We start from the raw sequence: 25,976 nt of genomic DNA, 5'->3' as shown, positions 1-25,976 counted from the left end.
AAGGTCATCACTGAGCTATCTACAGTGATGTACAGGTCTCTTTCCTGAGTTGATATAGTTAATTTAGAACCCTGTACTCTGTATGGGTAGTTTCAGTTTTTCCTTCCAATGGGCATTACTTCACATTTATCAATACTGACTTTTATTTGTCCCCACACTTCCCTTTCACCTAGCTTCATTAGGTCCCTCGGAAGTTGGCTAACTTAAATAACTTTGTCACATCCACCACATGCTCTTCTCACTGCTAATCTGGCTTCCATTCTGGAATTTTAAATACTTTTAAGTCTTTGAACATTGTGTTTCATTCTCTACGGATAAATCATCATCTAATCTTCTATTATTCATAGAGTTCCCTTTAACACTAGGCAAGTGATGATGGATAGACAACACTGCAATGGATTTTGTCAACTGGAATGAAGGAGAGCCTTTTAAGCAGTGGGATGAGCTCTGTGCCCAAATGTATGCATCATCTGGATACTGGAATAATGCTTAGTATTCTCACAGTACAGGCTATATTTGGTTTAAAACAAAATTGATTACTATATACTGGATATATGATTATCAATGCCTATATAGGTATGCTATGAAATGTATGCTGTACAGTGTATATTGTGTATGTACCTATGTATTATTGATATTGTGTGTGAAGACAGAGTATATTTGACCATTATACTGTGTGTGTGTGTGTGTGTGTGTGTGTGTGTGTGTGTGTGTGTGTGTGTGTGTGTGTAAAAGCATACAAAATGTAGTACCTAAGACATTAAATGTTCTATTCTCAAACTAGGTCATCTAAGGCCAGCTTTTACCCATGTTAAACACAAAATATCCGAAGAACACATTGCAACCCTTAGGTGTTCCTTTAAGTTAAATAACTATCAGCTGCAGTTATATGGAGGACTGGAAACGTTTGGCTCACTTTCTTTTTTAAAATATTTCTGTGCATCTTTACATTAAGTGATGCTACTAGGAAACAGAGAAACCATAATACTGTGAGCAATGACATGCTTGTGGTAATTCTGACCTAATCGATACAAGAGATGAAAATCCTCCTGATTGCTTGCCCAACATCTCAACCAAAGAGGTTCAGGTACTTAGGAGAAAGAGACATCCAAACATTTGAAGTTCACAAGATCTTAGCCTCATCTCTCAAGGGAGGGCAGTGACAAGAGCAGCCCATGCAAAGGTTTCTGCTTTTCAGGCTTCAGTAGTGGCCACATCAACACCATTCACATGAGTGCTCCATTCACCCACACATATCAGAACAGCAACAGTTTCTGACTATTATGCAACACAGAAGGCTTCATTTTAGTTTCTGAATAGGTGGAAACACCCAGACAGTGATGAAATAGGTTTATCTCCTTTATATGTATGAAAGGGGAAGGAATCCCTCTGTTCACATTTGAAATATGCATTCAAGAAGACAGCCATCCAGTTGTCTCCCAGATGTTGGGGAGTGATGCTAGTCATTGTCCAGGCTAAGCAAATTGGGAAAAAAAGTAGAAACTAGTGAAAGTCATGCATTTGAGAATACCGCCCTGAAGGTCTAATTGCTGTTGGCTTCAAATATTGGAGGACATTTAAATTAAAAATCTGCTATTTCTTGAAGAGGCAGCAATATATAATGAGCTGGGATTGATGTTTTGTATGAAATTAACATTTATATCTTGTGTCATCTGCTTGGATTGGAATTACTTTCAGATTTGACTGATGTTGCATGTGTTTTTAGTAATTTCCATTTAAACTTGCCAGACAAACGTCAAAATATTTCTATATCTAGAAAAATAATTGTCTAAATATTATATAATTGGATTAGTTAAAAATGAAGGGGGGGTTCTCTTTGGTGTTTTGGCCCACTTTCACTGCCTATTAAGTTCAAGTTTTTGTCACATTGTTCATCTTCATTGGTTTCAGTTCATAAATGCACCTACACTATGAACAAATGATTAAGTCTGTATTTGTTGTTGTATAGTTTTCTGTACAATGAAAATATTTATAAACTCAGTATAAATGTATTTTTTTCCCTTTGAAAGTTAATGAAGTGGAACCAACTGAGAAGCCACCACAGGAGAAAGGTTGAGGTTATTTTATTCTAAATAAATTAAAGAGAAGTCTACCTAGAGTAAGTGTGATATGCATCCCTATTTGGAGGCCCAGAACACAAGCTATGCAACACCTAAGTCTTACTAAAGTCCTATTTTTGTGGCTGAGTTTCACCCTCGATGCACATATCTGAAGAATTAAGTGAGATTCAAGTGGAGTATAGGTCTCCCTTCAGGGTGACTTCCTTACATGGGTAAATTTCATCCTTCAAACAAAATCTTTTGATATTAAAATTATAAAAATCCTACAACATCTTTATGCCTCATTTGTTTCTGAATGCAGGAAATTAGATTTCATTTTTAATTAAGCTTAGTTTTATTTACATTTCATATTTCCCTTTATATGTTGCCTTATTTTAAAATGTTTCCATGGACTGGAAAAATACGAGCATACTAAACTGCTTTTATGTTAAGATGAGAGGTATTGCTTTCCATTGTCACTGTCAACATGTCTCCGTGTGTCACAACTGAGACTACCAAATTCAGGACAAACTGCTGAGAAATAGGGCAGACACACCCCAAAGCTGGTGGTTATTCTTCCATGAGATATACCAAACCAGCAACAAAAGTAAACTTCTGTCTCACCACACTGGCTAACAAGAAGACAGAAATGCAGCTTCCTTAGGTATTCCAGTCCTGGATTCAACACCTAGACACTAGATTTAAAGATGAGAAGTTATTTAAAACCAATTTCATCAAACAAAAGGGTTCTTCTGATCCCAAAGGACCAGCCACATACCCAGGTCAATATACAACTAAGATCTTCCCCAATAATCGCGTTGTTGCCAATCCTTTAGTATCTAAAATCTAGAGGTTTATTTATAGAAAGAGAGAGCGAGAGAGAGAGATGAGAGTTAAAATTGGCTAAAGGAATCAAATACATACAACAATTGCAAAGTTCTTGGATCAGGCTTGTAGCAATGATGGAATAAACTGGTGGCTTGTTAAGTCTCTGGTTGCTTCTAAATCATTGGAAGGTTCTCAGTCCCTTGGTTAGAATGCTCTCATTAGTATAAGTTCATAGTCCAGAGGTTTGAACAGGAAAGAGGCAAAATATAGATATTTCCAGGGCCTTTTATAGCTTCTGCCATGTGGAGGGAAATCCATTGTTTCAGACAAAACCCTCAGCACAGCTAATGGAAAATTACAGGTAGCAAGATGGTGTTTGGAGTCCCATGGACAAGTCACATGTCCACGCATGATTTCACTTAGTCACAGTAGAAGCCATTACCTATACTCCAGATTAGGGGTCGGCACCTTTGGCACGCGGCCCAGCATTGACTGTTCACAGACATGGCCTCCCGCAGCTCCCAGTGGCCGCAGTTTGCCATTCCCGGCCAATGGGAACTGCAGGAAGCAGCAGCCAGCACATCCCTGCAGTCCACGCCACTTCCCGCAGCTCCCATTGGCCGGGAATGGCAAACTGTGGCCACTGGGAGCTGCAAGGGGCCGTGCCTGTGAACGGTCAACGTAAACAAAATGTCTCGTGGCCTGCCAGCAGATTACCCTGATGGGCCGTGTGCCAAAGGTTGCTGACCCATGCTCCAGATGGAACATTCACAGGAAAGTCGATTAAGTGTAGATAGGCATCCCCCATGGTCCATTGTGAGTTAAGTGTTTCCTGATGAGCCACTTAACTTGAATAGCCCCTTCAAGCTGTGCAGACTAAATACCTTGTGGGTGCTACCCAGAAGCAAATATATTAGAAATACTGGTATAGAGCCAATACTCATAACTTCAAATACAAAAATGATACATGCATGTAAACAGCATAATCATATTCAGCAAATCATAACTTTTCTATTGACACCTTACTTGATACACTTTGTATAAGATCTGTTGCAATTATATAATAGTGGTAGCAACAATGAGCTACATGGCCATATTTTAATCAGATAACGTCACAGTCACATTCCTAGAATCTCCCATATTCTTTAGCAACTGCTTTGCACTGATTTACAGGAGGGAAAAAGCATGAAGAGGCTCCTGAATCTACTCATAGTATGATTTGGTTTGTAGATATTCTGGTCCTTTTTATTCTAGTAAGAGCTGGATTCAGTCTATTTCTTCTACAGAAAAAAAAGGACACAGCCATCTACAAACAGATGATAGATTCTCTGGCACACTGGTAAAATATGGCTTTGTTGTTCCAGGAGGTAGAAATGCAAAGAATTCTGTGTCCAACACTGAGTGGAATGGACAGTCTGTCCTCTAGTGTGATAAAATAAGAATTGTTCCTGAGCTTGATAAAATTATGCAACTACAAGACAATAAATTGTATTTCATCAGTTAAAATAGTAGCTGGTTTTGTGCCTTCTGTATATTTTTTTAAAAAATTTCAGCATAAACAGTTATTCTTTTTACAGTCATACTTATGAGGGGATATTTTATGGAACATTACATTCAGTCTGTCAAGTAGAGCAAATATATAAACAAGACTTAAAAACTAAAATGTAACCCAGTAATTCTTAAACTTTTTCATATTGTGGGACCATTTCGTAAAATTAATCAACTCCTCCTTGGCTTCCTCCTCTCCCAAATCTTCCAGCAGCAGCTATAATGCTTGGCTACATGAATAAGAAATATTAGCACAATATTGTGGAGAAAAAGTGTGTGTGGGGGGGGAAACCTTGCTTTAATGCAATGAGTTTGGCTGCTTGCAGTGCTTAATTTGTGCCAGGGCTTGCCAAATTACAAATTAAGCACTGGCTGCTTGGTTACATTTCCTTCACGTATAGGTGTTGTTTCTGTCATCTCCCTGACTGTAGGACTTTGCATTTATTATTTAATCTCTATTCATTGCCTGTAGCCCTATTGCTCTAAGCTTTTCAGGTCACTGTAATTTGGTTCTGTATGCTAAGTATCCAATTTAATATTATTTACAAAGTTGATCATGGGTAAAAGCCCTTGAGAAATGTAAGTTCTGCCTTGGGCAACAACTAGCAGCACACATCACTGTATAAAGACAGACTCCTTCCTGTTGTGATAGAGGTATCTTCTTAAATCACCTATAAGTGCTTCATGAGTCAGACTTTGAGAACAAGTGCTGTAAGGCAGAGCATTATGGATATCCTCAGTTTTTATTAGAGCTGATTATTTAGTACAAACGTGATTTATGAATGTTTTTGTGAAGTAGCATAGGCTGCACAAAGGAACTTTTGATTTGCTCTCAAACACATTATGATGGTTATCCCACAGCACTGACTTTCTGAAAATGTTGTGCACATTGCTTAAGTGGATTCCCTTTCAGGTGGGAGGGTGAATCATCGAAATATAGGGTTAACCATGGATTTTTCAAATGATATGTGATTTATTTTTCATTCAAAATACAACTCAAAGCTCTATAATGATATGCTAAATGGTATAATTTTGTATTTGGTATATTAAAACTCCCCTTTTCTGGAAATGTGCCATTAAGGTATAAATAACTTATGCTAGATAAAACATTGTTAATTAAATCAACTTTCTTTATTTGCTCATTAGAAATAAACTTGTTTGGAAACCTAAGGGGGCAGACACTTGTTTGATATTACCAATCAATCAAAACTATGGGACCAAAGTAAACCAAAACCGAGAAGGAGTATAAACTCATTTTGTACATCTATTTAACTTAAATGGCTTTGAGATGGTGCAACCAGCTGGCATGGTTGTTTAATGACCATAGTATAATATTTGGATCCCTTTCAAATAATTAACTAACTGTGCTGCCAAAGATGAGGCAATGAAGAGCATTAGAACATAATTACCCTAAAAAATGTTGTGTGAACTGAAGAATAAAAATGAGCAGCAACATCCACTTGCAAATGCATGATATTGTCCCCTGCTGGTATAAAAGGCTTTTCAAATAGATATGTGTATATATATTATGATGAGTTCATTACAGCTATAACAAAGGTAACTGAACAGTAGTCTCCACAGATAGATTGGGCCATGTTAACACTGGATGTATACCAGTTTTCACCAACATAAATCCTGATGCAAATGCTCATCAGTGGAAAGGCCATCAGAGAGGAAATTTCAGTGGCATCAATATGTCACAATGTATGTAACTGTAGATGATCTCACTATCCGTATACATGTTCAGTCCCTTTATTAGTCCCTTCTAGATTCTTGTTCCAATGATATCTTGTGGCAATGAGTTCTACAAGTTATTTTTTCTTAAAAAAAAAAAGTAATTGTGCCTACCCTTTCTGGGCATGAATCTCCCAGAGCATCAGAGGCCATGCTTACCTATGAAGGTATAATAAGGCTCTCTTCAGCAAGTTTAATGAATATGGTCTCTTGGCTTTATTTTCAGCAGGTCTTCCTCTTTGCCCTTGTTGTTTTGGAGGATATAGGTGACATCTATTCCTCTCCTCCCTTCTTGTTGTTCTGGCTGTGGGGAAATGTTGATGTTAATTACTTTGTAGTGAAGCCTATAATAGTGGGATTTGAGAGGAAGAAAGGTCTTGTGATTCATTCACTCTGGAAATTCGGGTCTAGTTCCCTGCTCTGTCACAGACTTACTGTTTGGCCTTGGGCAAATCATTCCTTCTCACTGTTCCTCAGTCTGAACAATGGAGATAATAATACTTCCCTTCTCTTCCTTGTTTATTTAGTTTGTAAGCTGCTTGGGACAGAGACTGTTTTGTACTATCTCTGTGTACAGTTACCTAGAGCAATAGGACTTTGATCTCAGTTAGGAACAACTGTAATACAAATAAATAACAACTTGCCTATTGATGAAAAGAAACTTCACTACAAGTGCAAAGTTAGTCACCTGAAGTTCACTGCAGTAAACGTATTTCTTTTCCACTTCAATATAAGTAGAGATTTCCTATACCTGGTCTGAAAAGCTCATCACCTGCTGACCAGAGGGATAGGGAATCTCTACTTATATTGAAGTGGAAAAGAAATACGTTTACTGCAGTGAACTTCAGGTGACTAACTTTGCACTTGTAGTGAAGTTTCTTTTCATCAATAGGCAAGTTGTCAAGAATCCTGGACTAATACAGGGTATGCTCCAGAACCATCCATAAATATGTACTTCCGATAAAATGCATGTCAATAGTATTAATTCATTTTAACTCACTGACAAACCTTAAAATATAACTAGGCTTGGTAAACTCTATGCACACAAACCAATGAAAAATATTTCAATTTATAGTCATCTTAATTTACAAACAGGCACAGTAAGAAAAATGGTGTTTGAGAACTTATTGGAGTTTGATGTTAGGATATTTACTTTGTGAATTTTGACATGGGATGTTGACAATTTGTGTTTTAATGATGATAAAGCATTAACTTTTTGAATCTCCATATCTGCTACCATTAAATAATTGTCTGACATGCACACACCCTGCATAACTTCCTGCAACTGTAAATGTTTAATAAAACCTGGAAACAATGTTTACAAATAAACATTGATATTATCTGTCAAAATTATAAAAAAAATAAAACTGGAATTCTGCGGAGCCTAAGTAAAACATATTGGTAGGACTGACTAAACAGGCCAATGAAGTGAATAGCCTAGGGTGATGTTAAAGCGCTGAAATCATTTATGGGAGCACTTCCAGATTAATTTATTGAAAAAGATGTGATTTGCATTGAAACACAACTTGTATTGTGCAGAGAATGAAATCCTTTCATATTACAATACACTCCCTATGGATCTAATTACAGCAGACGTTCACACATCACACTGATAACATGGAGGAAATCTGCAGTTCCACAGGGTTCTCTCTTCATTTGATGTAATTGCTGTGATTAGTAAGGGGGCTCATTTGCGTAGTCCATCAAAATACATTATTCAGTATTTAAGGAACAAGAGTTCAATATCAATAGCAGTTTTCATCAGTAAGCTGCAAGGTTTTTTTTTTTGCTAAGATGTTGCATAGATCCTCTCCCACTTTGCCATATAAATAAAATTAAGCTGTTTGCTAGGTTGGTGGCACTTACAGGAATGTTTCGGTTGTCTAAGAGCACAGTTCTATAAAGAGTTTTAATATTCCTACATTGTGCAATCATTGATCTTTTGACAACCATAAAATTGCAGAGTGCAGCTGTAAATGGCATTTAGAAATGGCTAACCTGCTTTTGTTCTGACAACAGATGTGTAGGTGGGAGAAGTCTTACTAGTTCACTTTTGCAAAAATGAGTTACAAAAAATAATTCTTTAGGAGAAGAGGGTAGCTGCAGGAGCTTGTCATGCCCCCTATCTGGTTACATTACTTTACATAACTATCCTCTCTCACATTCACTAAAAATAGAAGTTTTGATCATCTTATACAAACTCTTTGGGCCAAAAGGATGTGAGAGCAGAATTTAGCCCTTTACGCCTGAAACTGGATCCAAATTTCAAGGAATTGCTGGTTTTTGTCACTCTTCTTGAGTCACATGTTTCTGTTTGTGAACATCTATTAGATTAGTAAACTCCTGCACTTTCCAGACATTTTTCCATGATACCTGTCCAACACTGACTGTATTTTTCCAAGATAGAATATCCCACCTGCCTCATTCTCAACCCTGGTCCTTACCATGGCCTTGCTATCTAGAAAGATCTCTAGCTAAGTGTGGATCAACAGAATTAGAATAATATCTCATTTATTCATAACTTGTCTATCTTAGATCAGATATGATGATAACAATTCTTTATAAGAAGCGGCAAACACAACAATCTGATGCACACAGTCAACATCACATGCTATACTAGAAAGTCTCTTTGATTCAGAACATCTCAGTTCTCTAACATCAAAGTATTTAATACTTAAACATTTTAAATATAAAATACTATGTACAATGGAGCAGCAATTTACCCATTACCCAGAGGCTAATGGGTAAATTAGAAAACCATTTAAGAAACTAAAAGAGTTTGGAAGGCTGCAGGGTTAGCTATTACTACCAAAAAAAAGGGGGGGGGGGAACGTCCATTGCAGTTCTGAATTACAGAACTAATTTAAGAACAATTGTGCTAAAGTACAATCAATTAGGCAACAAAATTTCCTTCTCTAAAGTAAATTATAAACGTGACCTGTGACAAAAACAAGTGAAGTTTGGCGGGTGTTTAATGAGGGAGGAGGAGAAAGGAACGGGATGCAACGGGCTGTGATTTAAAGCCAAGTGGCTGCTTTATTACTGTTAATATGGGACGGTTTACAACTTGGATTGGCAGGGGACAAGTGGGAAAGATAATTCATCAATTAAAAATGGCATCTAACTTAAAACTTTTACAACTCTACTCGGGGAAGGGGGTAAAACATCAACTAGAAACAGTACTAGAACTTAAAACATACGTACCGCACTCCAGACGCAACTGACCAGCAGTATGGATACCGAGTACATAACAGAGATGTGGGACGTAGTTTAAAAAAAATAAAGTACAAAAGAAGAGAAGAAACACACGACACGAGCCGGCAAAATCCGGAGGAGACCCTGGCCGATAGGGTGATCAGTCCGTACGGCTAACACGCAGGCACTCCTCCCGATTTAGGTGCGGGCTTCTGGTTTTGTATGGGGACACTTAGCTCATATTGGTGTCGGATTGGTTCCTTGCTCCTTCACCTTCCGGGTTCCAGACTGGTGCCCTGTACGCAAAGCTAGGGACTGCACCCAGCACCTCTTTTTCCCCCGGCAGGCTTGTATCTTTGCACACGGTACACTTGTGACCGACAAGCGGCCAGAACTTGAACTCCGGGCTAAGGGTTGCGACAACCTGAAAGCTCTCTGCCATCCATAGCGCTATCCTACAGTAGCTACAGATTCACTAATTTATATGTATTTGCCATAGTGCCCAGAGTCCCTATCAAATTGGATTTAAAACACACGCAAGAGGTGGTTCCTGCCCATTGTTATCAGTTGGCACTTTCCAGTAGGCATGATGTTGATAGTGGGCCTTGATGAGGGATTTGAAGGAAGAGACAGTAGTGGTTTTAGAGTCTAGTTCACAGAGGACATTGTATGTGCACAGGGTGGGATGGTAGAAGACACAAAGAAACTGTGGGGAGAAATGAGCGATTGAGTGGCAGAGACTGGCATCAAAGCAGAAAGGGAAGCTCAGTATAATATTAATTTGATCCATAAGTGACATTGCCGCAACACTAGGGAAAAATTCATTTAATAAGCAGTATGACTTGCGATAGGAGTTGACTGTTCCTTTGAAAATCCCAGTCTCCATTGCCTATAACATTTATTATCCATTACTCTTTAACATATAGTAAATTTAGTCTTAGTAGCCCAATGCAAATGTTAATATAATATATTACCAATATCCACATTTCTCCACATCTCCTTTCAACACCTCTCTGCTGTTATAGTTTGTCAGATTTATACCTCTAAAAATACTGGTTTCTCTGAAAGAGTTAAAAAAAATCACCCTTTGTGTGTATACTCTTATCTGGACAAAACAAATTCTCAATTTTAGTTTTTAAAATAAGTTCAGAACATCTGAGATCACTGAGATTTCTATGGACAAATTTGACACCTTTTCCATGTTTACTCTCCATGTGAGACTTTCCTAATATTACATTATGCAGGCTATTTACTTGTTAGCTTGTTATAGGATAGAATCATAGAACTGGAAGGGATCTTGAGAGGTCATCTAGTCCAGTCCCCTGCACTCATGGCAGGACTAATTATCTAGACCATTCCTGACAGGTGTTTGCCTAACCTGTTCTTAAAAATCTCCAATGATGGAGATTCCACAACCTCCCTAGGCAATTTAGTCCATTGCTTAATCACCCTGACAGTTAGGAAGTTTATCCTAATGTCCAAACTAAACTTCCCTTGCTGCAATTTAAGCCCATTGCTTCTTGTCCTATCCTCAGTGGTTAAGAAAAACAATTTTTCTTCCTCCTCCTTGTAACAACCTTTTATATACTTGAAGACTGTTATCATGTCCCCTCTCAGTCTTCTCTTTTCCAGACTAAACAAACCCAATTTTTTCAATCTTCCCTCATAGGCCATGTTTTCTAGACCTTTAATCATTTTTGTTGCTTTTCTTGGACTCTCTCCAATTTGTCCACATCCTTCTTGAAATGTGGTGCCCAGAATTAGACACTACACTCCAGTTGAGGCCTAATCAGAGTTGAGTAGAGCAGAAAAAATACTTCTTGTGTCTTGCTTACAACACTCCTGCTAATACATCCCAGAATGATGTTCGCTTTTTTTGCAACAGCGTTACACTGTTGACTCATATTTAGCTTGTGGTCCATTATGACTCCAAGATCCCTTTCCGCACTACTCCTTCCTAGGCAGTCATTTCCCATTTTGTATGTGTGCAACTGATTGTTCCTTCCTAAATGGAGTATTTTCCTAAATGGAGCATCATAGTGATGATGCTGTAGGAAAGCACTGAAGGTAGAGGAAGCACTTAAAATTGTGAGTTCTTGTTTTCAATTACTTATAAATTTCTGAAAAAAAATCTCTTTGGGTTGAAATTTCCGTTTGTTCTGAGCACACAGATGAATGTTTGTGGGTGTATGGTATAAATCTGTTCATTCATTTGTGATTTATCAAGCTTAAAATAAAATGTACTTTAATAAAAATGTCAGATATCTTTGCATTTGAATAACTAAAAATTAGGTCTGTTTTTAAAATATTAAAATGTCTAGTGAGCACACAAGTATTTGTGCATGCTCTTGTTTGCCATTACTTTATCTTATTGAAGTGGTTTGTTTGTATTTTGCTTTTTTACTCAGGTTCAACTGGCCAGTTTCACTTTTGTTTATAGTTGATTTCACTTGCAGGTTCTCAGGAACTATCACAGTGCTGTTGTTAGCTGCTTAGATCCTATAGTGATAAGCACAGTATAAGAACCAATATAGAATAGAATAGAATTGTCTTTGTGTAGGAGAGGGTTTTCATTTAAAAACACATGCTTATCATTATTTATGGTAACATTTCTGTTCATATTAAGTTAAATCCATCCTCCTTCTCCAAAGGTTTTGGGGACCCTACTCAGGGAGTATAACTCACTCTGCATCCCCACACAGCAGGTTTGGGAGATAGGACAAGGATGAGCTTGGTAGCTCTGCCCCTATGAAGATCCATTAGTCATTGACTTCTACCCCTTTCTAGTGCAGGGACCCAGGAATGACTTGGGCTACTGAAACTGGAAGATTGCAGTTTCAGCCACAGAGCACTGTAAGAAGGCAGGGAGGGTTTCTTTCGCCTTTTTTTCCAATTCACCATCTGCACCAAGCGCAGCTGTTCAAGTTTGGTGCAGGTGAGAGTTTTGATGCTCTTTGATTTTGTTTGTTTATTTTACCACAGACTCTGTTTAGGGCCCATTCTCCATGGAGAGAGTCCCTTTAAGAAAAAATGTGAGTTTCTACAGAGGTGCCAGAAAATATTTCTACTCTGATTTCACATTTCTGACCAGAACAAAGATTTCAGTTAAAACAGAAATTCGGGTTTTCTTCAGATGTTATAAAACTGCTTACGTATTTTAATATTGTAGAGAAAATGTTGTTCTCATGTGTATTATCTACCATAATGAATATTGTTAAGCAGATACCATACATCCTGCCATCTGCTGATGTTAATTAGGGAATGTTTACATAAAATGATAACTACCAAAATAATTAGCTAAATACACTCAATAATGTGGTGCCTAAAACCTGCCAAGAAGAACATGTACTAATTCCTATCCACCTCCATTGTTACCTTAAGAACAGCTCTCTCCATAGCAACTGAAAACTTTTCAAGGCAGCAATAAACTAATCCTCTCCAGCTTCCAGAGCACCATCAAGGAATTTTAAAAACATCGGACTTTCCAGCAGCTAAATACTTTTGGGGATTCAAAAGGCCACAAAGCTAGAGATACACAATCATTCATTTTTTTCTGCTGAAGGTAAGAACACGGTGTTAGAAATGGTTGTGTCCCTATAACTGTGATGCTTTTAAATGCTAACCTATTTCTAAATGTTAACTTAAAGCTAAAATAAATTTTGAAACATCAAAACCTTTCAGAGTGTGCTATCCCACGCTAACTTTTATCTGAATGCATGCCAAGTTATAACTCAGCAAAAGTTTTTAGTTTACTCTACTTTAGCAATCTGTTAGCACAGCATTTTTAAAAAGGAAATCAGATCTGTATTATTTTACAGTGAAAAGAAGCAGATGTTGCGTGTGGCTATTTAACATATGTATGTATATTTCCAAAGGCCTGCTCCTCAGTAAAGGGAGAACTCTTTAGTGGAAAACTAAAGTTAAACTCCTTTACAACTGGCATGCTCCTATATCAAGATAGATTACAGTAAGGACAGATCCTAAAGTACGTTAGGAAAGATATGTCTAGGATCGTTTGCTTTTACTGTTCGGAACACTATCTTTGCATCTAGGATTATTAAAAGTGAGAACTAGTTACTTTTGAGACATTTCTACATTTTTCAAGTTGTATGAATGACATAATTACAGCAATTTTGCAGCTCTTTCCTCTGACCATAAAGCAGCATTAATTTCCAGTTAAAATGTTTTGGGTTTGTTTTTCCCCCTGCTTTATAGCTAATGTTAATTAATTAAGATGAAAACTACTGTAAGTCATTGCTAGGCATCAGTACTACTGAACATGTATGTCAGAATTCCTGCACAATGCTTTATTTGCTCCTCATATACAAGTACATCTACTAGCCCTTGGGAATCTGTTTCCTAATGGAGTAAAAGAGAAAGCAATTATATTTGTTCCTGTACTTACTAAAGGAGATTATAATCAAATATAGTAACATAATAGGGAAATGAAAAATGTGTATTATACTCAAAACTTTTAATGTGAAGGAAGGGCAGTCCGATTTAACCACTTACCAGTAATTCTACAGAATTTTTAAGGCCACTGTCATCTTAGTTTCCTGCTGTTTCAGGCTGTAAAGTCCCTACAAACCCCCTGTTGTTCAGAAACAGCTTGTCACTGCAAATCAGCTTAGCCAACCAATTAATAAATCCTTTCAAACATATTGCAGTCACTCTAATTAAATGGTTTTTGTTTTTCTTTACCATACAAATTCCTCAGGGTTCAACTTTAAGCTGTGAACTACGAACCACCATTCAACTCTCAACACGGACACGCACTTACAGGAAGAAGAGGAAATGTGTTTTCTGACCAAGCATCCAGCTTTTTGGGTGGCATTTTCAGCTTTCATATTTGGTGTGGTCACTGCAGAAGCACAGTCTGGGAAAGAGCACAAGCAGGAAAGCAGCTACGCTCCCGGCCAAGGCTATCTGACGGAAGTTTTACGCATTCTCTCAGCTGACAACTACACTGAGCTCCACAAGAATCACTCAAGAAAACTTATCAAAATGTTACTGGAGAGAGCTGAATGTCCACAGTGGATTTATGGGATGCAGGAGGATTGTAATCTGGTTAGTGTATCAATTAATGAAGGGTACATTTAAAAGATGAGTTCAGAAATCATTTATTCGGGTGAAGCCATCCTAATGCATATCATGGGCACACACGACATTCATTCTTTCAAACAAAAATGAACTGCCACAATTATTTAATTGCTAATGATTTATATTGCTTATTTATTTTTGTAAAGAGGGCCCCCAAGTACTTCAAGTATACCTTAAAAACTTAGATCAATTTATCTTTCACTTATTGCCAGATATTTCAGATATTTATTTTCAAACTAATGTTTTCCTCTTTACTTCTTCCTACAGTTATATCGTTAGCTTGAATTTGAAACACAAAAAGAAATGTCTATTGTAGTTAGAGATGGATGGGGAGAAATAGGAATGGTTTTGTGAAACCATTCTGATTGTTATTTTGCAAAACTCAAACCCAACCCATGGTTTGTTCAGCTCCATATGCCATTTCCCCCAAGCCTGCAAGGTTTAGGGGTGGTTTTGGAAAAAAATGTTCTGGTCAAGATAGCTCAAGAGCAGATAAAGGATTCTGCAAATCCAGACTCTGGGATTGGAAGAATTCCAGGGTATTAAAATGTTTGCAATCACAGCTCCATGCAGGGGCTCAATCCCCTAGTAAATTCAGACTACTGACTGGGCTATTTCTTCCCACTGGTTTGACCATGGAAGGAAAAGGGGAATAGGATGCCAGATTCAGGTACGAGGGAGACTATGCTGTGGTCGAGGGCCCAGATGGAAGGAAATGTAGATTTGGAAGATGCTCCAAGTTTGGATTGGGACCCCAGAAAACTGATGGATTCTGGCTCCAATTAAGATTAATCCAGCTTGTTCTAGGTCTGGCTTATCTCTAACAGCAGGGAATTATACAGAGAGTATTGTGGCTTCATGTCAGAATCAAGAAGCAGCAGGTGGTGAAGGCTAATGATGGGGAAAGCTGACGTTTACTGTGAAAGTAAAATGCTCCCTGTATTCAACAGGACCAATGTGTTGGAGAGGAGATTTCAGTCCTCTGCCGTAGAGTACCTACTCATTTAAATAGCCATAGTAACAAATGCTGACATTTTTTATAACTGCCCCAGGGTGAATGAGCACTGGTAAATAATGTAGGGCTCCATGCTCTCCTACAGGGGTTATTCCTGCATAGAGGAGTGGAAACTTCCTGGGAATTCTTCCATCATAGGCCAAGGTTTTCCTTGTGTTTTGTGACCTATTTATAGAAAGCACAGGGATGATGGCAAAGGAAAGATTTTCTGAACCCTTCTCACAGTTTCAGCTAGGCTAGCCTGGGCAAATAGTAAGTCCATGCAGTACAGTGGCTTTTTTATAAGCTTGAAATCCTGCAAGAGCTAACAAACACCCAAAATGGAGAAAAACTCATGACAGCAATTGTTCTTGAAACATCTGCAGTCTTTATAATCAGAAATTAGCTCTCCTTCTTAGCACTGGAGCTAACTTCCCAAACAGTGGGGATAAGGAAGCCCCAGATCCCTCCTCCCCACCAACAAAACCAAAAAAATGGATCAATCAGACTCACATTTCCCTTCTGAATCTGGGATCCCAGCCATCACAAACCATTGCTTTTTCAGATTATTTAATTTGCAAACAAGACTCCATCCTGCATTTAAACCATTGCCCTGAAGTTCTATACCTTTATTAGACCCTTTCTTTTTTCTTTACTAATTGACCCTCCAAATCCATGGCCATGGGTTTGATGCTCCTTAAGCAGTATCTGGCATTATTCTATCTCCCAAGTGCACAAAAAAGGCATACCTGCTTCTGTATTGATGGAATCCTTACTAATAATCATTAAAAAATAGGGAGTTCAGTAAAAAACATTCTGCTCCCATATTCAGAAAGGGACTTGTTTGTTTTAGAAAATAAGCATTCTGAAAGTAAGGTCATGCAGGTGTTTGTGACTCTAACATGCTGATAACAGCAAAATAACTAGTGATGAATCAATCTATATTCCCCTGACAACTTCTTTAAGTACTCCCGTGGAGGATCCCACATATTCTCCAATAACGGCAACTCTTTCAGTGCACCTGCTGCCCTCCCAGTAGCAATTTCTTTTTCAAACATCTTGCTTGCCAGCACCAACAACCTTAGTGATTTGAAGTTATCCTTACTAGACCTTGAGGTGTAATTATAGAAATCTCTGAAAAGCCTCCACCCCATATAGTATGTTTGTCTTATCACCCACTGGGTAAATTTAAAAGGATAGATTGGCTTAACATGAGGCCTTTAGGGAAATGAGCTAGAAGAGTTAAATGTATTCCTCCTAGTCCAAAACAATAATACACAAAGACAGTCATGTTAATACATGTTATCAATTCTTTGTACCCTTGGGAGATAGAGTAATGCCAGATGCTGCTTAAGGAGCATCAAGTACATGGCCATGGATTCTGAGGGTCAATTAGTAAAGGCTAGTATTGTAGATGTTGAGAGCCATATTAGACAGGAGACAGGGACCAGATCCTAATCTAATTTACTCACCAGTGTGAATGTTTAATTTGGCTATTGGCACCCACAGTGCATAACCTTTTCTAACATTCCTCTTGGTGTAGATTTAGGTTGGGAATATTTCTATTAAAATGTCTATGAAATGTCAACTCACTCACTTGCTTATAGTTGAGGGAGTATATGTAACCTGAGCTCCATAATCTGCATTTGATTCAAGTTTTTTAGGGGGTAAACATTCAAGGAATGGGTTTTGACATATACGGTGTACCAGATACACCAGTACACAATGTCTGTAGCCATAAACATAGTTTAACCCAGTAAACTAGTTTTTTTGGCTGCTTTGAATCATTGGAATGTGGCAAAATAGCTGAAGTGTGTTGGTGTCTTGCCTAGTGACTACGATTTAGGTGCTTTTTTCTATTTTAGAGTCATAGGTACTGGAACTAGGGGCACTGCCGCACCCCCTGGCTTAAAGTGGTTTCCATTACATACAGGGTTTAATGGCTCTCAGCACCCCCATTATGAAAATTGTTCCAGCACCACTGTTTATAGTCCTTATGATCTGCCAGGATAGTGGAGATCAACTCAAGTGCTCAAGATATGATTGGATTTAAACAGGAGGGAGCTATTAGCATCCTTCCAATGGGACCAGCTGAAATGGCCTACAAATCACAACAGGAACAGGATATTTTCAGGAAGGGGCTTTCTGTTCTGGAACTTGCTCACCCACTTACCCTAGTCTGAGAGCACTTGCTGGTTTTCTAGGCCTATCTGCTCATAAAGCCTTTTGCCTGAGATGACATTGGAAGGGGTCTGAGTGTGAGGAGAGATGGTGCCTTATTGGCATTGAGCTATTTTGTTTTTAAAATATTATACCTGCCCTTAGGGGGGGAATTCACCCCTCTGTAGAGAGCAACACAGACCCATGCATGACTTCTGTCTCTCTTGAGTCCCATTCTGACGACTTAATTGATGCAGAGGCTTTGTGCTGACCAAATGTTCTGACAGCACAATTAATAAATATAAGATACAGGGCCCAATTCTGCTCTGTTAGCTTGTAAATGTGGAGTAACTCTAGTGTTTCCTTTGACTGGGAGATGATCTAGATGACTTCTTGCAGTTCCTTCCAGCCCTACGTTTCTATGCTTTGTATGATTCTATTACTTACACTGGGACTTTTCAACCTGTGGTTCATGACCCAAAGTTGGGTCACCAGAATGTTTCAAAGGGTCATGTGGCAGCTCCTGTGGCTCTGGTCCCATGGGGCTTGCTAGGCTCAGTGCCCAGCTCCAGACATTGTGACCTCTGGGGTTGCAGTGCCAATCAGGTTTATTCCAAGTGCTCCTCCATCATGATGATGGGGGAACTGACCAGGCTCAATTTGAGTAAGTGAACAAGGTCGCAATGCTACTCAGACAGATTTGGCCCAGCTGGCTCCTCATCGGGGGCTGCAGCACCACAGGATGAAACGTCTGGAGTAGGGAGCCAAGCTGACCCCAGCCAGCCCCACAGGACCTAGCCTCTTCCAGGACTTCCCACTACCACCCCACACGGCCTATTTACTAGGTTGCAATAGGCCATCACCCACCTCCCCACAACCCTCTGGAGCAGGACCCAACCCTGACCCTTGGCCTATTTACTGGGTCGTGACAGGCCATCAATGTTTACAAATGGATCCTGACCAAGAAGGTTGAGAACCACTGCCTCACACTGATATAACTCAGGTCCAAATTTGGATTTTTCTGGCCTTCATTCTGCAAACCCACACAAATGCAAGTGGAAGCCTTGCAGCAGTTAAGGTAAGGTTAAGCACTAACTGTAGTCCTTTGAACTGAGGGCCAGAATTAATGTCTAGTGATGTCAATGGGGGTCTGTAAATGGACTACAACAGTCCTGAGTGGGAGTAAGTCTTAAATCCTTTGGGCATCTGCCCCCTTGCTCACAAGCAGGCACGGTTTATGAAAGGCAGCATGGAGAGTGATTTGTCAGCCATGCAGCAGCCCTCGTTACTGCAAGATTGGATTTCCATGTGCTTCCCTTGCTGTCCCTATTGCTCATCACATTTTACCGTATACACACCCCACTATGCATCTGTGTAGCCTCAAGACCAATCTCTTCAACATAAAGTTGAATTCTCCTATTCTGTTCTCTAATCCTATTTTCAGTAGAATAATAGTGACATGTAATTTGAAACTAATTTCCATTTGTTTTAATTATTTGCAGTGCCTTGAACCAGATGCTTTATTATTAATAGCTGGTGGAGATTTTGAAGACCATCTCAGTGAAGAAGTATTCCAGAGAATTTCCCTCATTCTTCTCTATTATATTATTCATCAAAGAGACATCTGTTCTTCAGAGCTCAGTCTGAGTAACAAGGATTATAAATTTTACCTACACAGTATGCTCAGTTTAAGGCGTGATGAAGACTGCTATTATTTCTCAAGGAATGAAACTGAAGACATTTTGGCTGCAATAAGGCAACATTTTAAAACTCCTGAAAGCCAGGTAAACACATACCCCCAGCACTCCAAAACACTTACCAAAGATCTAAAGGCTAAAACCTAGTTCTGCCATCAAATTGCAGTCAAATAATATGGTCCCTAGGGGACCAGACCCGCTTGGGACAAATAAGAGCAGCCCCTTTGTTGATCTAACCTGTGCTGGAGCTGAAGCTGGAGAAGAGAATCAAGTTTCTGTAACCAGTTCCCTGCTGGTCTTTCACTGTGCTACATCCAGCAGATACTGGATGTAGCAGGGAATCTGCCAAAAGATGTGGCTGTTTCTTTGACATGCCAGATACATCTGAAGCTAATCTACCTACCATAGTCAGTTCCTCCAGCAGAAAGAGTCATCCAAAGAAGACTAAACTTACGTTAGGAATGGCAAATAATGTATTCATTATATTTAGCTGTAAAGACCCTTTTAAAATCAGGAAATCCATGGCAGGTATAACTCACCTAGTATTTATTGTTATTTATCTATGTCAGTGCCTAGGGACCAACCAAGAATAGGGCTTCATTGTGCTAGGCACTGTACAAACACAGAATGATAGACAGTCCCTGCCCCAAAATGTTTACAATCTAAATACATCTATTCTCCCTACAATGTACAGTAGCCAAAACCGCTTACCAGATTTTCAAAGTTAGAGACTTGTTATAATATATATATTGACCTGCTGTGAAAAGTTCATCAGCCCTTTGGATGCTACAGGATCAGACTCTGTCCTGGTCTGATGCTGACTCTCCAATTCTTTTTTTCTTTTCCATCTCACTGCTCTTTAATTTACACCACACAGTGGTAGCAGCAATCAAGGCAAATGGAAGATTGCTAGAAGCCACTAGCTATGCAGCATAAAGCAGAAGGCCTGCAATTCCTCTTTCTCTTCATGTGCTTTGTGTAATCTTTTCCCGTCATAAATTATTTATTGACTAGTACAGTTGGTTCTAAATCTCACTGAAAGTGCCGATTTCCAGGAACTCAAACAGTATCTCGGCAGCTATAAAGAGGCATCGGTGGGTATTTGGCATGTCAACATGGAGTAACAATCCATACAGCGCTTTACAGTGTTGTCTATTTGTTTATACTGGCAGTGCACTCAGTATGTCTGTTTAGTGTCTGTGATTTCATCATTCACAGAGAGGAGAGTGGGGAGACTCTTTGTCATAGGTAGTGAAATCATTACAGCCTATCTAATGCTTTGAATCACAACATTTGTGGCTAGGAGAAAGGGTAGTGATCCAGGGGAAGAAAACCATTTTGGTCAGTTTTTAAATGTTATGATTGTTTAAAACTTGTTTCCTTCTCACCATAGCAACTAATATATTCAATTTGGTAGGAAAGAAAAGTCTTCAGCTTGTATGGAGATATATTGGCAGTGAATTTGACATCAGAAATACTTGCTTTTCTTCATGGTGCACAGCGGCGTCCTGGTTCAGGATTGGGGCTCCTAGGTGCTATGATGATACAAACAAATGATAATAATAATAATTAATAATTAATAATAATACATGAATAATTAACCAGATAGCCATTAGCCAAGGCGGGGTTACATGTGTATGTGTCTATGGCTGCTGTCTATGTAAAATGGACACGCCACTCAGAATGGTGCGCTTATGAGGCTGCAGCACATTTAAGGCAAAATGAAAAACTGGCCTTAAAGGTCTCTCATTCACAGCTGGACATGAAGACTTGAGCTTCATGCACAAAAATGCTCACACATTTACAGAACTATGTCTGTGCACATCTCTACTGCAATGACACATGCAATTACTAGGATATTTTGATGGCTAAGTACACTTTTACTCATGCAACTGTGATAATTACATGTGCAGCTGAACTAAATGGACATGGAAACATAGGCACACAAGTAGACACTGGAAATCAATTTCTTAAAATTGATCTCATACATTTCTTCCTTCTTCATCTTCTTCTTTGATTACAGTAACTTAGAGGTCCCAGGCCAAGATCAGGGCCTCACTGTGCAAGGCACCATATACAGTGCAAGGCACTGTAAGAAACAGTCTCTGCCCCCAAGAGACTGCAGTGTAACTAGATAAAAGAAACAAAATGTCAGAGAAAGTGAATGTTATCACCCCAATTCTACAGATGGGGAGCTGAAACACAAAGGTATTCGGGGAATTGCCCAAGGCTATACCTGAAAGCTGTGGCAGAGCTGGCAATTAAATCTAGATCTGCAGTGTTGCAGTCCAGTGCCTTAACCACAACATCCACTTCTCTTCTTCCTCTTCTGCCACTTTTTGGGATTGTACTGGCTACACTCTAGGCAGCAAAAATCTTGAAGAAAAAAATTAAGCCGAAATTGCATGAAAACAAAAATAAATAAAAATAACTTAAAGTAGCTAATTGAATGTGGTGTTTTTAACTGTTGCCTCAAGTTCCTTCTCCTCCTTCCCAAACTGGCTTCCTCCCCATTACATGGCTGAAACTGATCTCATGTTGGTCTCTAACCACCTCTTCATAGCATAATCTCAGGTCCTGCATTCCATTCTCATTCTCTTTGAGTCTCTTCTGCTTTTCATGCTGTTGATTATACACTCTGTCCTAACAACCTATCCACCCTCAGCGTCTGCAATACTGTGTTCTCTTGCTTCTTTTCCTGCCTATCTGATGATTTACACTAATGTGACCAAGAACTGCTTAACTAAATTTTTATTCTGTTTGCAGTGTGTTGATGTAACCGTTCTGGAGAAAGAAGCTGCCATATTGGACAGTGCCGGTGCTGATGAAAATACACTTCCTCGCCTGGCTGCTACAATCATTACTTTGGCTCTCCAAGGAGTCTGCCTCGGGAGAGCAAGTTTACCCACCCCAGAATTCTTTATAAAATATATTTTCAGTTCTCTAAACAGCACTAATGAACTCCAAGTAACAGGTAGGGCTCTGTATTTCAGGTTTGCCTTTTGTGTCAGTACATTTTAGGTACTTCTGAAATCAGGGTTTGAATCACTATTTCATCATTTGTATTTGATAGGTAGACCTCTTCTAAATGTAAAAAGAAGGCTGGGAGACAAGCTCCTTCTTTATTTTGAAAATCATTTTGGGCACTATAAAATAAATAATAATAATCATATATAAAGTGACCTCAGTTTGCCTTCGACAGCCATTTTCTGGAGATTGTATCAGTAGATGTAGACTGGGACACGGGGAGCTTCACAGGGCAGATGAAGTTTGTTCACCCTGTCTTGACTGGATGATTTCTGATCTTTACTCATAGCTCCTTTATGTATTATTTTTCCCTACCCACTTTCTGAAGTCACCACCCTCCAGTGAGACTGGGACATGTAAAGTCCATTTGGTATAGAAATTCCACTTCAGTTCTAAAAGATCTTTTGCCAGATGCAACTCAACTTAAGTACAAATAAGTAGGCCCAAGATTTGTTTAACTGGGCCTAAAATTAAATAATCTAAACAAGTAGCCTCATTTTCAACAGTGTTGAGCATCCATCTCCCATTATGTTCACTGGGGAGCTGCAGGATGCTCAGACCCTTTGAAAATCAAACCACTTATTTAAGTGCCTACCAGGGCTTTAGGAACTTAACTTTAGGCCCCTACTTTTCCTTGTTTGTGCTTCATTGACTAATGGTAGCTCTTTACAAGGATCTCAAAGTGCTTGAAAACATTAATTAATCTGTGTGATGCACCAGTGAGCTAAGTAAGAATTAATATCCCTATGATGTGTATATTGAGTCACAAGGGGCCAAGCGATCCCAGGTATGGTAACACAAAAAACAAGCTGCGTGCATAAAAGAATTCAAGCATCTTGACTCTTAGACCTGTTCTCTAATTCATAGATCACACTCACTCCCATTAACCCTGGTTATGTAACAAACACTTTCCCTTAAAAAATGTCAGTGTAGAACTCATAAAATAATTGATGCATGACAATGAACAGAGCCAGTTAGAATGCAGAGAGGCACTGTGCTATTTAAGTAGCTATCAAGAGTGAAATCCAGATCGGGGCCACGGATGTCAATCACAAAACTCCTGTTGACTTCAATGGAGTCAAAATTTCAACCACAGAATCCAGAGGATATATTTAACCAGATTGGAACAGTGCCAGCATATTTTAAACCAAAACTCATTGGCATTCCTCTTTTAAATATATTTACATTTCAAATATAAACTGGAGAAAAGGGCTAGAATTGGCAGCATATAGGAAAAAATGAAAATAAAGCTGATTACAGTGACAACTTTTAGAAAGAAGCTTTAGCTGACTTCAAAAGTATTTTTGCTCAAGAGAAAGGAAGTAAATAGAAATCTTAGCATACATTTTTCTTTAGGAAAAAGGTCTAAATTTCTTTTTTCAAGCACTGATGGGGACAATTGTTCTAAATAACAATTTTCAGAGTAGCAGCCATGTTAGTCTGTATCCGCAAAAAGAACAGGAGTACTTGTGGCACCTTAGAGACTAACAAATTTATTAGAGCATAAGCTTCGGATGCATCCGAAGAAGTGGGCTGTAGCCCACGAAAGCTTATGCTCTAATAAATTTGTTAGTCTCTAAGGTGCCACAAGTACTCCTGTTCTTTTTGCTAAATAACAATGAAAGTTATAAAACAGGGGTCGGCAACCTCTGGCACGCGGCTCACCAGGGTAAGCACCCTGGCGGGCTGGGCCAGTTTGTTTACCTGGCACATCCGCAGGTTCAGCCGATCGTGGCTCCCATTGGCCGCGGTTCGCCACTCCAAGCCAATGGGGGCGGCAGGAAGCAGCGCGGGCCAAGGGATGTGCTGGCCACAGCTTCCCACCACCCCCATTGGCCTGGAGCGGCGAACCGCGGCCAGTGGGAGCCACAATCGGCCAAAACTGCAGACGTAACAGGCAAACAAACTGGCCCGGGTTGCCAGGTTGCTTACCCTGGCGAGCCGTGTGCTAGAGGTTGCCGACCTCTGTCATAAAACAAAGTATTGCCATCATGTGGAAACATTCTTAACATCTGTTTGATAGTGTGTAGCGGGGCAGTAACCCCGCTCCTGCCCTGAAGGGCTTAAACAGCCCTGGGAGAGGACTGTGGTAGGGGAAAACCTGGGCTGATTGGGGAAGTAGCCACAGCTGGGCCATGCCCCAATCAGGCTGCAGCTGGCCCTTATAAGAGGGCAGTGGACCAGGGAGCAGTCAGTCTCTCGCTGCTTTCAGAGAGAGAGGGGTGCCTAGAGTAAGACAGGGCTGGGGAAAGGCCAGAGGGGCTAGGGAGCTCCAGGCTGGCAACTCCCCAGGTTGCAGGGCCTTGTCCAAGGCCCCATAGAGGTACTGGGTTGCAGAGAAAGGCAGGAGGTCCAAAACCCCCTTGCCTGTGATGAGTGGCTTATACTGCAGTCTGCCCCAGGGAGCAGTGGGTAGTTGGTGACTGGCAGTAGCCTACGACTGAGGCGAGGTGGGGATAGGGGGTGGAGGTTCCCCGGGGAGAGGAGACCCTAAGAGTGAGGGGTTACTGTCAGGAGCAGCACCCCAGATAGCGGGGCATCAGAGTCCAGGGAGGGATGCGGGGGCCAAGCGGCAGCGGGATACCGGGCTGCCAAGGGCACTCCGGAGGCTGGAGAGCTAATTCCCTGAGATGACCAGCAGGAGGTGCCGCCGGGGTGAGTCCCGCACTGCTACATAGTTAAATACCCTATCTAAAATTAATTGGTGGGCTCAGCCCAGTTCTTAATCGACAAAGTCTCCATTTCACAAAAATCACCACAATGACCCTAATTCTGCAAGTTATTCCATGTTGGCCCATGGCATCCATCCACATACAATAATTTGCAGGATCATGGACACTATTTATCAGTACCTTGTTGATGATTTCAGCAGAGCGATCAATGATTATATGGCCACAAAGGGTGAACTGCCTTCTTATCTCTTAGAGATCGTCAAGAGGAAAACATTAATGTGGCAGTGTGGAGAAGTAACTGCTTACTGTATAGGTGACTTCATACTCTAGAGCTGTCAAGATGGGATCTTCGCATTTACTAGAGAAAAAAGTTATTTAAAAAATATTGTTAAATAAATCCTCAGTGCTGATTTTCAATAAATATTACAGCACTGGGGAAGTTCAGAAGACTGGAAGAAAGCTAATGTTGTGCCAATTTTTTAAAAGGGTAAATGGAATGACCCAGATAATTACAGGCCTGTCAGCAAGACCTGGGCAAGATAATGAAGCAGCTAATATGGGACGCAATTGATAACAAATTAAAGGAGTGTAATGTAATTAATGCATATTAGCGTAGGTTTATGAAAAATAGATTCTGTCAAACTAACTTGATATCTTTTTTGATGAGATTACAAGTTTGGTTGATTCCTTACAGAACTCTTAGTATTTTATTTTGAGTTGGTACCACACAACATTTTTTATTAAAAAAATAAAATGTATGTTAGGCAATATTTTGATTGGACCAACTTCTGTTGGTAAGAGACAAACTTTCAAGCTTACACAGAGCTCTTCTTCAGGTCTGGGAACCCGTACTTAGCGTGTCACAGCTAAATACAAGGTGGAACAGATTGTTTAGCATAACATATTTCAAGGGACCAGTCAAGGTGAAGTGGCCCGTTAACACCCCTCCAGTCATAGGGTG

General features: G+C 39.6%; 1 protein-coding gene across 3 annotated transcripts in view; it reads left to right on the top strand.

The window, feature by feature from the left end:
• Positions 1–12,746: 12,746 nt before the first annotated feature.
• Positions 12,747–25,976, top strand: part of SLC39A12 (solute carrier family 39 member 12) — a 38,551-nt gene continuing 25,321 nt past the window's right edge. For 2 of the 3 annotated variants that reach the window (XM_005308123.5, XM_008162798.4), the window contains exons 1-4: positions 12,752–12,927; positions 14,083–14,432; positions 19,122–19,403; positions 22,083–22,290. In XM_005308123.5, coding sequence (XP_005308180.2) covers positions 14,160–14,432; positions 19,122–19,403; positions 22,083–22,290 — 763 coding nt within the window. In that variant the 5' untranslated portion in view covers positions 12,752–12,927; positions 14,083–14,159. Of the gene's footprint in view, positions 12,928–14,082; positions 14,433–19,121; positions 19,404–22,082; positions 22,291–25,976 lie in introns of all 3 variants that reach the window. The other variant, XM_005308124.4, reaches the window with a different exon arrangement.

This window comes from Chrysemys picta, chromosome 2, assembly GCF_011386835.1.
Source record: "Chrysemys picta bellii isolate R12L10 chromosome 2, ASM1138683v2, whole genome shotgun sequence".
In the NCBI taxonomy this organism is placed as follows: Eukaryota; Metazoa; Chordata; order Testudines; family Emydidae; genus Chrysemys; species Chrysemys picta.
The sequence above is the reverse complement of the archived record's forward strand: the minus strand, read 5'-3'. Positions and strand labels throughout refer to the sequence as shown.